We start from the raw sequence: 12,647 nt of genomic DNA on the forward strand, positions 1-12,647 counted from the left end.
TAGGGCGAGGACCCGTCCATCGCCGCTTGCGGCTTTAATTTGAATTGAATTAATTAATCATTAACATCCCTAATTATCACAGTTGTTCCTATGATTCTTTAACATGATCTGACTGTAAACAAGGTCAAACAACCATAAAGTCTGTCAGCTGGTTCATTCGTCCAGCATCCCGGCACACACAGTCCAGTCTCTCTGTCATCCACTGGACAAGTTAAACTTTTTCAACGTATTCGTTGCAGCAAATTCTGAACCGGAAAAAAACAAAAGGAGTTTCTGAAATCGTGTTGTTTTGTATACGGACACAGAGCGGTGAGGTGAGGCTGAAACAAACCCCAACAGCGCTGTGAGCAAGTGGTCTAATGTGACAAACATCTGGCCACAGAGATGTGTTCCAGATTTCTGGAAAAGAAATTCTTTAAAATAATCCTCATATTTACAAAGACGTCAGTTTGTCCAGTTCCTTCTGAACCTGTAGGAATGGAAGGAGTCTGTCAAAACAAAAGAAGCTGTAATTCCTAAAAGCAATATTTTAGCTAAAGGCCTGGAAGTGTAAACTTGAACCACATCTGGATTGATTTCTTTCACATTCTCTGTGGTGGAGGACAGAATAGGGATTATAGAAACGGTCACTGATGATTTCACATCAGGAACCACGGATGTGTATTCATCACAGGACTTGTGTAAACTCTCCTTCCTGTGACTCCACAGAAGTAGTCGTACCCGAGCCGTGGCAGCCATGTTGACTGGGGTCATTCCTGGGATGTAGCCCTCATCCTCTTCGTCCTCCTCCTCCTCCTCCTCCTCCTCCTCCTCCTCCCTGAAGAACAGCGGCTCAAAGTTCTCCTTGTGAGGATCTGCACCTGAAAACACCAACATCAGACTGAATGAAAACAGACAGCAGTGACTCTCCTGTGGAGCTGAAAGACGGAGCAGGTCTTATGTTTAGAGTTGTGATGTTTCGGACTGTACCTGCAGCCATCAGGAGTGCTGTGAGTTTGACGGAGCCTCTTCCTGCAGCGATGTGGAGGGGGGTGGAGCCATTGAAGGTGCAGCAGTCCACTTTGGCGTTTCCCTGACAACAGAAACACACACAGTTGTTAGATTTTACTGGTGTGCAGCTGCAAAAGGTAGTAGTTCTGTTTCCATTTTAAATATGAAGGTTTTCTTTTAAAACTTTGGACTTCTGGTCCAACAAAACAAGAACAAACATGCATTTATCACAGCCAATAACCAGCAGAAACAAAACTGATGAGAACTATTACAAACATGCTGGTGTAGTGGCTGAAGCCATCCTGCAGTTTCAGCTGTTGATGTTTGACAGTTTGAGTGCGTTTTAAGATTTGAGTATATGAAATAAGAAGCAACTGGTCCTTACAGTTTTTGGTTTTATAGCGCCCCCTAGCTGCATAAAGCCAAAAAGTCTCCATCTACACACAGATGTCACATTTGGTTCCGATTGTACAAAGCGTTCAGGAGATGGAACAGTTTTTATTTTGACCACGCCCCCCCAAAAGTCTGTTAGCCAATCCTGGACCAGCGATACATGATATGTCAAATGAATTCTACATTCTGGATCCTTGTGGAGGGAGCGGACATTGGAGAGCAGGAGGACGGTCCTGCTGGTCTGGAGGGGTTAGCCTTTAGCCTAGCATGGATCCCGGCTCTCTTCCTCCTCCTTTGTTTATGTTCGTAGTGCTTCCTTCTCTCTCAGGTAACTGCCGGCGTCGTCTCCGATCGGACTCCGTAATATATGCATATGTAGCAACAAGCATTGAGTGAGTTTTGGTTTTTGTACTGTAGCTCCCCCTAGAGGTGGAACTACATGACATTTGGCGGACATATTCAGGGGCTGAGCCTGTACTTACAAACTAAATTTGGTATTGAGTAAAACAATCAAGAATTCTTGTAGTTTGAATGTATTTGACCACTACAGTTTGTCTCAAATCAAACATATGAGCAATGTTCGAAGGCCATCAGACGTGATACATACCAAATTTGGTGATTATTACATAAACTCTATAGGATTGGAAGTCACAAGTATGTTCAGCAAAAAAAAAAAACTGAAGTTGGAACATTTTTATGTCCCAAGTGGACGTGGCCTGTCCTTCAGCATCATCCACTGAAACCTCAAACAGAAGCGTTTTTCACGTGTCATAGTTGCTAAAATATTAGCCAAAATATTTAGCGATATTTGTTGTGTTGTGTCTCACCACTGGGTGGCACTATCCCTAGCAGTTGTTGGATATGCACAACACTGGAGAAGCTGGAGAAGTGTTGGAGCTTTAATAGTTTTGGGGTTTGTTTTGTTTGCAGATAGAACAAATTCCAACAGACAAGAAAAAAGAGACAAAACATTCGTGTAAAACTACATTCAACAGACACTTGGTGGTTATTATTATTTACTAGTTGCAGCTCTGACCCTGACCAGTCTAACCAGTCTAACCAGTCTAACCAGTCTAACCAGTGCAACCAGTCTAACTACCTCCAGCAGCAGACAGCCAGCCAGCGACACATTGTCGGCCTCAGTGGCCAGGTGGAGCGCCGTCCGACCGCTGCCGCGCTCCTGAACCTCCACACTGGCTCCACCCTCCAGCAGCTCCCTGAGACCGGACAGCTGATTGGCCAGGACCGCCAGGTGGATCGCACACAGACCTGTACCCATGGAAACCATTAAACACACAAGCACTGACAGGCATCCTGAAATCATTACTAGATTCTTATCGGACCAACAAGTTTCTCACGGCCAAAACAAACACAAAACAACACAGGTGTGTCCGTTTTTTGTTACCTGCTGTGTTGCTGAGCTGCAGCAGTTCACTCTTATCTCTGTGTCTCAGCAGAACCTGGATCGTGTCTCCTCCTCGGTCCTGTTGTGCTGCCAGGTGAAGCGCTGTGTTGCCGTGACGATCTGTCAGAGTTGGGTCAGCTCCAGCTAATAGGAGCGCTTCAACTGCCTCCTTCTGCTGGGTGATGACCGCCAGGTGCAAAGGAGTCTGGGAAATATGGAGGGAGGGCTCAGTTACAAACAGAAGGAGATCAAAGAGAGACTCAGAGGAAAACCCAACCGACTGGATCAATAAGATACAATCATTAGACCTCCTTGTTTTCTTCAATTTGTTGTTCATTTTACCGCCTGGCACCACTCAAGGTCCATTTGTTTGGACAAATACAATAACAACAACAAAACTAGCTCATCAGAGTTCAACTTCAGAGCTGATATCAGACATGTTCCAGCTTTACTTGGTAATAAGTTCTTCCATCAGTAGCTATGGCATTGTGCTGCCAGAAACAGAGCTTTTAGACGTTCCATGTTTTCTGTTCTGTCTGTTTTAGTCACATGATGCACACAGGCAGGCCAGCTGACAGCCTTCCCTGGGCCCGGGACAAGGTGATATTAGACATAATCCTTCTGTTTTAGGCGTTATGCGTTTAGCTGACAGCTTCTGAGTTGTGCTACGGCCTGAATGTAAGCAGGAAACCACTCCAGGCCTTTGCATGTGCTGCTGATGACATGAAACGGCCTCTTATAGACCCTACAGGGAACACAGTGAAGCTGAAACAGGTCACATAGGACATTAAAGTATGATGGGATCAGCTGCATGTTTAGTCCTGTTCATCATATTCTTCAGGTGATGTACCTTTAGTGCTGCCAGGCATTAAAATGAACAAGAAATGGAAGAAAACAAGGTGCTCTGATCATTGTTTCCGTGACTGTTCAGAGGGTAAAGATGGATTTGAAACCTAGCGGTGAAGCTGACGAAGATCTGGAGATGCAACACAGAGAGTGAAGGGTTTAATCTAGAGAGAATATTCCGTTATTATCATTATCTTTGCCAGCTATTCTTCTTTCTCTGCCGGTGCTAACTAAAGCTGTCAGACAAATGTAGTGGAATCAGAGTATAAACCCTCGGAAAAAAAAAACTCATTTGAATATGTTCACTTGGGCTTCAGGGACTAACTATGATTTTAAAAATATATATATATTTTTAAATGAGTCCACAACTTTGTCGAACCTGGTACAGGTGGTTCCTCATGTTGAGCACTTCCTCTCCCGGCAGAGCAGAAACCACCTGAGTGAGACTCTTCAGCGCCTCCTGCTGGCTGTGGAGGACGGCCAGGTGCAGCCCGCTGAGGGGAAACAGAAAGATTCAGAAGTCAACATGAGGCTGCAGAGGCTCCACAGTGATGGTGTGAGGTGTGTTTGAACTGACGTGTCTCCGTCCTCGTCCTGTGCGGCCATCAGGGGGCGCTGTGGAGCCAGCAGGTACGCTGAGTCGCCTGTAACCGAGTACTGGAACAGAGCCTGCAGCTGTCTGCTGCTCACCTGCTGCAAACACTCCTCAGCATCGCACACTGAAGCACACAGAATAAAACCACATTCAGAGACTGGTTGGAGAAATAGTGCTGTTGTTTTATGGTAATGTGTTCAAGAAGAACCAAAACCACAATTGTCAACGTATAAATGTGCACAATATGGACGCTAAGGAAACATATGTGTGCGCGGTTGAACCAGGCTAACTTTTACACCCTTTATGCTAAGCTTGGCTAAACAGCTGCAGCATTTTTGTGTCATTTATTTTCCTGGTTCCTCCTAATAAGTTAATATTGAAATCAGTCAGATAAATTCAAACAGCTTATTATATTGTAGGGTCTTAACATTAATATTTAAATCATTAGTGTAATTATTAATAACAATAATAATGTGGGGTTTTAATTGTAATATTTAAATTAATCAGACACATTTACATAACTAATAGTATTGTAGGTTTTTAATTTTAATATTTAAATTAGATAAACTGACAATACTTCCAGAGGGTCTGAAGCTTATCTGGTATTAAATCAGAAAACCTTCATTAGCTGATGAGCTGCTCTCTGGCTGCAGCTTCTCAAATGTGATATTTGCTGCTTTTCTCTGTTTTCTGTTCCAACAAACTTAAAGTCTTTGAGTCACACTGTTATCTTTTAAATTATAAATCGATTAATTAGAGCAGCAGCAAGCTGACTGGCTATAAATCACAAACTGAAAGAAAAACACCCAGAAACCAAGCAGTAGCTTCAAGATCTGGAAAGTTGCATCAGGATACAAAACATGCTCCTGAGTGATATTCAGGATTAATAATCTGTGTGGAGTTCGGTTCGTACCTGTTTCTGTCTCCAGCTCCACACTGATCCCTCTGTCCTCCACCTTCTGACCCACCTCCGGGCCTCCTGCCAGGGTTGAAGCTCGCAGGGTGACTCCTGATGCCGAGTCGTTGTCTGGATCGCTGTCGTCACCGCTGTCGTCTGCTGCGTCACCCTGAGAGGCTAAAACACAACCAGACAACGTTTATTTTAAATCCACTGAACATTATACTGATGGACTTCCTGTTTATTTGTCATTATACAGGAATCCTCATGTAGGACACTTTCTGAGATGCAGTGTTAGAGGGTAGGATGTACTGAGGCTCCACGAGCTCCAAAAGATAAAGAAAACGAGGATTCTTTACATGATGTCAGAAAATGTATTGGAGATCAGCTGTAGTACCTGGTTGTTCCACCAGGTGGAGCCTCTTACTGTTTAATACTGTACAGACCAGAGGAGGCGTCACTCAGACTGCATTGTGGGAGTTTAGCAGCAATGGGACCATGACAGAGACTTCTGTGAAAGTTAATGAGCTCTCAACTTTTTGATCGTACCTCATATGTCAAGATTTAAAATGTCTGTTTTGTACCTGTCTCCGTCACTGTCTATACGGATAAAGCCAAAACAGTCGAAACACAGTATTCACAAAGATATTAACCACTGAACGTATGTAAAACATGTGTCTACTTGTTTTAACGTACGATAATGTTCTTGGCAGGCCGGTGTTTATGCTCATTCATAGTCGGTGTTAAGCAGATTTTAGATTAAAAAAAAGGACACTTCCCGTTGATTCCTCACCATGTTTAATGCCTCCTCCTCCCAGACCAGCTGAGTATCCTGTCGAGAAACCTCCTCCTCCTCCACCTCCACCTCCTCCTCCTCCTCCTCCTCCTCCTCCATAGCTGTAGGTGGTGAAGCCCTGGTAGTACCCTGAAAGACAAATAAAACAGATCAGAGGCCAACACTAAAGTTTTCAGGACCAACCAGCTGACCTCAGCATCAAAACCGGCCCCCACCTCCTCCTCCGGTAGATCCAGGTCCTCCTCCTGCACCGGGACCTCCTCCTCCTCCTCGGTATAAACCTCCTCCTCCTCCATGGCCACTGAAATCCTGGAAGTTCGGCAACGTCTTCTGCCTCTTCCTCTGAACTTCCTCCTTGTCTGAACACACACAACCACTCAGTGGGTTTAATGTTTCTGAACACGGCACCAAAAACTGACCTCTAACCTCTGAGGGCGGAGTCAGGTGACCCATCTACAACCTGAGGGCGGAGTCAGGTGATCTACCTANTCTGAGGGCGGAGTCAGGTGACCCATCTACAACCTGAGGGCGGAGTCAGGTGATCTACCTACGATCTGAGGGTGGAGTCAGGGGACCCACCTACGATCTGAGGGCGGAGTCAGGTGACCCATCTACAACCTGAGGGCGGAGTCAGGTGATCTACCTACGATCTGAGGGTGGGGTCAGGGGACCTACCTACGATCTGAGGGCAGACTCAGGTGATCTACCTATGATCTGAGGGCGGAGTCAGGTGACCTACCTATGACCTGAGGGCGAGGTCAGGGGATCTACCTATGATCTGAGGGCGAGGTCAGGGGATCTACCTACGATCTGAGGGCGGAGTCAGGTGACCTACCTATAATCTGAGGGCGGAGTCAGGTGACCTACCTATGATCTGAGGGTGGTAGGTGAAGGGTTTGGGTTCGCTGGTCTCGTTGTCAGATTTCCTCTTCAGCTGGACGAACACAGATGTCGGCTTCTGCAGGTTCTGATCTCGATACTTCGGAGTCTTGAAGACGATGGCGAACTGTCAGCAGAAGAAAACACATCGCCATGGTAACATGTAAATGGGAGATAATGACACCACTACCGTAGTTCTATTACTGATATTAACATTAGTGCTGTACTACTGCAGAATCTCATACTGTTGGTGATCTTAGTACACACTGCTACTGTAGCTACTGCTTTGTACTCCGTAACACATACCATGGCTAGTGCTGCCACTGCTGATACTACAGACATTACTACTGTCACTCACTCAGTAGTACTTCTGCTGCTACATATATGTATACTGCTGCTGCTGGTAGCACATCTCCTGCAGGCTACTGTCCCGCACTGACCTGTCTGTGGACGTCTGTGGGGGAAAAGTCTCCCAAGGCCTCCCAGGTCAAACCCGAGTCGTCCTCCTCGTAAAACCGAACCTGGATGTCATCTGCAAACAAACACACGGTATCACACGTTCAGAAAACTCAGTTTATTCATTACTGTTCAAATACTGGACATGTAGTATTTATCTGTGTTAATACATCATTAAACTGAGAGTCTGGATCAACGGCTGCTTCTAAACAAAGAGGAAGAACGTCTGAAGCGGGAAAAACAGCGTCATCGTGGCTTCAATATGCCTCAGGAGAGATTTACATACTGGAGGGGAATTCCCTGTAGCTGAAAAACACTGAAGCTGCTCCAACCAGGAACAACAACAAAGCTGCAGGAATGCCTCGTACATATCTTATATTTAACCAACAGACGAGCCTGTTTTCAAGGCTAACATGTCGACAAAATTAGGCGTGCAAATAACAAATACTGAAAACCACGTGACAATGTGTGCAACATCCAGGAGCGCTAAAAACAAACAGCTACACAAAGAATCACCTTTCAGTCCAGAGAGGAAACGAAATGTTTGAAAGAGCTTAACAGCATTAAAAAAAAAAATCTAAAATATTTTTATTGAGGAAAGAAATGACAAATACAATCCACTTTTTCTTTCTTTTTCTTTTTTTTAACACACATACATACGCAGGCATGAATGCATACACGCACAGATACATGTCAACACTTAAACACACATGCACACAAAAGCAGAACAAACTAAGTAAGCGAACAATATAGAGTACCATAAGCCCCTTCCCATCCACCCCATCCCACCTCAACGCAGCACAATATGACCAACATACAACATTGGTTATTTAAGATTTATGGGACACACAAACAGGCACACAGTCAGTCGGGGGGCAGCTTCAAACTTGTAAAATAAGAGATAAACGGCTGCCATATAAAACTTATCAGTGCATCCTCTCAAAGTATATTTTAGAAAGAATGTGGTGTCTTTAAGCCCAGAGCTGGTATTTTTTTAAATAATGACATATATGTAAGACATGTCTTTAAGATCTGCTCTGCTTCACATTCTACTCTGCAGCTCCTCAAGTCCTCAGCAGTAAATCTGCCAAGTTTAAAGTGGACCGAATGTATGTAAGAACAATAATCACCACATATTAAGCCTCCACTGTTAACTGAGGCTTTATCTTATATGCATGAATACATTGCTTTCCAGGTTTTTTATTTTCTTTAAACTCAATTCTTTCAGTAATGTTTTAACTTTTTCCAACACTGTGTTGGTTTTAATTCACCACGTTTTGCAGCCTTGTGAGTCACTTGGATTTTGAAAAGTGCTCTGATAATAATTATCATTACTGCTTCATAAACTGCCCTTAAACAGAGAGCAATGCCTCCTCACCTTTCTGGACTTTGTCACAGAGCAGGTAAACCTCCTCTCCGCCGGTCACACAGCCGGCAGTTCGATCCATCCTCACGATCTTCAGGTTGGAGGCGTTTGGCGCCTCTGGGGGAAGAAACAGAAAGATGAAGTTCAGTGAGGTGGAAAAAACGTCAGACAATGAAGTAAACATCTACAGTCAGATATACCAAATCACACAGTAAAGAGCAAATATTAAAAAACATTTTTACATTCGGAGGACAGAAGAATAAGCTCTGTTTAACAGTGTTAACATCCTGAAATCTACAATTACTGCTGGTTGATGATTAACAGAAGAATTTGTTTGGTTTTTATCTGTCCTTTAAAAGATATAACGGAAACTAAACTTGGTGGGTTTTTTGGTCAGTGCAGCTCTCCAGTAAGCAAGAGATCATATAATAAGACCCAATAAGATATATATTTAACCAGTTAGAAATATACGAACCAATTAGGCAGAAGAAGACAAATGTATTGTAGATGAGCCGCAGTACCTTGTTCTTCCACCAGGTGGAGCTTCTTACTGTTTATTACTGTAATGGGCACCATGACAAAGACTAATGTGAAGCCTATTGACCTCCAGCCAGAGCTGATCTATGTGAAAGAACAGTGTTTTGAAGTCCAATGACATATTTCAATTCTATTTTATCGATATAGCGCAGTTTACAACATATGTCATCTCAGAGCGCTGAACATGGTAAGGTGAAGGCCTGACAAATTTAAACAGAACCCAACATTTCAAAGATGCCTTTGGACTCCCTCTGAGCAAGCGGTTGGCAACGGTGAGAAGGAACCAAAAAAAAACCTCAGACACAACCAGGTTCAGGAAAGGCCTGGACCAGTTGGGTGAGAGTGGGAATGAGGGAGTAGGCTAACCATGGAAGCACTCTCTTATATTTTGAGAAATTATTACATGGTTTTTGTCACATGCCTGTCGATAAAAATAGCAATATTAGCACATAAGTCGGCTGGGATAGGCTCCAGCCCCCCCGCGACCCTAATGAGGATTAAGCGGTGTATAGATAATGGATGGATGGATGGAGCACATAAATGAACTGTTCTCAATTAATGTAATCAATGAATTGATTACTGATCGATAATGCTGCTGATAATCGGTTCAGAAAATTGTTTAAAATGTGCATTCCTACCAAGATAAGCTGTGATGCAAGATAGAATAAGATATGATAAACTATAAGTTAAGAAATAATGAGATGTGAAAAAATGACAACAAGAAACACGACTGACTTTTTTAAAAACAGTTTTCAAAAAAATTCCAAAACTAAAAGCTGAAGACTGCAGAAAACCAAAGCCTGCAGTTTGTGTCACAAATGTTTTCTGTTGGTAAAGTGAAAGTGGATCCAGAAGTGAAGTTTCCGTCCTCGAACAGGAAACTGCAGCGAACAGAAACCAAAGCAGCACCAGCAAGAGGGAAATGAAACCAGGCGACACCAACGCTGCAGAGCTGAATAACTTTATATTTTTTCCCCCCTCCGTTGGGGGGTTTGGTTCCTTCCCACCGTTGCCAGCTGCTTGCTCAGAGGGAGTCCAAAGGCTACTTTGGATTGTTGGGTTCTCTGTTTAAACCTGTGAGGTCTATACCTGACTATGTTGAGCACTATGTGATGACATATGTTGGTAACTGCGCTATACAAATAAAGAAGAAGATATTTGAATGAAGCTTGGTCATGTGACCAAAGAGTGTGTGAAGACAGTTACAGTATGCTGGTTTTCCAACAGTGGGACAAATCAGGCCAACAGTAATGTCTATTTAATGTTATAAAGACGTCACATTCAACAGACTGCAGGTAGTAAATCATAAGTTTATCAGAAACTTTTGGTCAGATCTCATGATGTTTTAGTTCAGATCTCTTAGTTTCTCTGCAAACCTGCAACCAGGTGGAAAAAATGACAAAGTGAAACTAAACTGAGACTTCATTCGGCGCATGTTTTCATGAAGGTTTCCAGACTCAGGCAGCAGCTTCAGCACCTAAAGCTAAAGTATGTCTGGGACTGATGTGAAACCAGGTAACAGGTAAATTATTCAGAGCAATGCGTGTGAACATTTGGACTCACTGCTGTCGTAGATTGGCTCGGACACGACCGGCTCGAGTCTTCTGGAGAAACCCCCATCGCTGTCCGGCAGAAACGCAGTGAACATGAGCCGGACCACACTGAGGTCCATTTCTTTGGCCTGAATAGACGCTGCGCTGCTGATCACACTGCGCTGCTGGTCTGAGGGAGACGACAAGGATGCATCAAAATATATCAAACACATGACAAAAGACAGAATCCTACAGACTGAATATGTTTGTCTACAGATGTCTGTATTCCCTCAGTGACACAAAACACCCTGAAGACTAATGAAGAAAAAATGTCCAACCATCCAAAAGCTGTCTACTTTCAAAAAGTTCTTCTGCTACCAGAAAACAGTCGTAACAGGTAAAAAATGTGTTCATGTTAAAAAAAAAAAAAAGTCCTTCCCAAAAGGTCCTCGAATTTTTTTTTAAAATGTTCTCACTTTGTAAAAATGCCGACATTCTCACTTAGATGTCATCACTTTCTGCAAAATGGCTATACTTTTCTAAGAATATACCGTGTTTAACAAATTTATTAGATCACCACCCATAGTACGGTTTATGCTACAGCACTGGTTATTACCTAAATCTTTTTTTTTTTTGTAAATGAATCGCCACTTTATCACAGTGGAAGGGGAGCTATGCTGTCCGGGCCAATAGTCCCTGGTAGGGTCTCCCAAGGCACATTGGTTCTGGGGGAGGGACCAGACCAAGAGCGATTCAAAGTACCTCAATTGTGATCCATGAATTTTCAAATTTATTGTTTTACAAAAAATCTGGAAAAATAGTAAAGCCCATTATTATTGCTTGATTAAGATGTCAAACTATAGTTATTTACTTGCATTCCTGAACAGAAAAAAATAGTTTTAGTGGTTGAATGCTTTGCTTGATTTATTTCTGACTTCTCAGAAAAGCCCAGTGATCCAGCTCAGATTTGGCTGAAGAAAAAAGGTGAATACAGTTTGAACGTTAAACATTAAAGCACTCAATGATGCTGGATGGTGTGGTCAAGTGTGCCGTGGAATCAACTGCTATTTACAAAATGCAAAAAGTACATTACTTACAAAAAGTACATAAAAACAATGCCAGCGAGAATGCAAGCTGTTATCAAGACCAAAGGAGGTCGAATAAAATATTGAATTTTTTTGGTTATTATGTGTGAAAAAGGACTACTGAGCTGTTTCAGTGTGTTAACTGCCACATAAATAACAACGACATATTTAGTTTTAAATAAGTTTCTGAAAGAATTCTAAAATATTTGTGTTGTCTTGTTTTTCTGACAGGTGGTCTAATAAACTTGTTAGGCACTGTACGTTCACTAACGTGTCCAAACTTTCCTAAAAAATGTTCACCTTCAAAACATTTCCTTTTTCTAAAAACACACAACACTTTTCTAAAGTTCTCTACTTCACATAAATATCCACACTTTTCTATGAAGTTGTCGCCCTCAAAAATGGTTCTCTTTTCTAAAAATGGTTCTCACATTCCAAACAATGTGCTTCTTTATAAAAAGTGCCAAATTTCTTTAAAGTCACCTTCCTTTGTGAGCATATCCTCTATCCTGAAAACATCCACACTTTTCAAAACTCTCCCAACTTCTCAAACACGTCCTGTCTTTCCTAAAAAATCCCACTTTTCAAAAACCTTTTGTAAACATGTTCTTCTTCCTTCTTAAACCTTTCTCCCCCCTTTTCCTAAAATCGTGCTCACTTTACAATAACACACTAAAGTCCTCTCTTTTCTAAAAGTTTCCTCTTTGGGTCCAAACCGTCCACTGACCGCTGAGCTCTCTGGGGACTCGGACTTCCCCCTGCAGGGCATCGATCTCGGGGTGGATGCAGACTCCACAGTTGTGTCCCATCCTGAAGGCCTCCACCATTCGCTCCTCCAGAGTCTTCGCCACATTCTTCTTCGTCACGTG

The 12,647-nt window shown here is 42.9% G+C and overlaps 1 protein-coding gene across 1 annotated transcript in view; it reads right to left on the reverse strand.

Moving 5' to 3' along the window:
• The window catches only part of nfkb1 (nuclear factor of kappa light polypeptide gene enhancer in B-cells 1), a 43,515-nt gene that overhangs the window by 6,755 nt on the left and 24,113 nt on the right, over positions 1-12,647 (reverse strand). Inside the window, exons 7-21 of the mRNA XM_008286104.1 lie at positions 12,506-12,647; positions 10,725-10,883; positions 8,637-8,741; positions 7,243-7,334; positions 6,791-6,929; positions 6,139-6,282; positions 5,921-6,052; positions 5,143-5,304; positions 4,212-4,353; positions 4,014-4,128; positions 2,789-2,993; positions 2,483-2,652; positions 970-1,072; positions 586-860; positions 438-469 (exon numbers count right to left, since the gene is read on the reverse strand). The exon at positions 12,506-12,647 is cut by the window's right edge and continues 7 nt beyond it. Of these exons, the coding sequence (XP_008284326.1) occupies positions 438-469; positions 586-860; positions 970-1,072; positions 2,483-2,652; positions 2,789-2,993; positions 4,014-4,128; positions 4,212-4,353; positions 5,143-5,304; positions 5,921-6,052; positions 6,139-6,282; positions 6,791-6,929; positions 7,243-7,334; positions 8,637-8,741; positions 10,725-10,883; positions 12,506-12,647 (2,117 nt within the window). The remainder of the gene's footprint in view (positions 1-437; positions 470-585; positions 861-969; positions 1,073-2,482; positions 2,653-2,788; positions 2,994-4,013; positions 4,129-4,211; positions 4,354-5,142; positions 5,305-5,920; positions 6,053-6,138; positions 6,283-6,790; positions 6,930-7,242; positions 7,335-8,636; positions 8,742-10,724; positions 10,884-12,505) is intronic.

This window comes from Stegastes partitus, unplaced genomic scaffold, assembly GCF_000690725.1.
Source record: "Stegastes partitus isolate 25-593 unplaced genomic scaffold, Stegastes_partitus-1.0.2 Scaffold432, whole genome shotgun sequence".
Classification (NCBI taxonomy): domain Eukaryota; kingdom Metazoa; phylum Chordata; class Actinopteri; family Pomacentridae; genus Stegastes; species Stegastes partitus.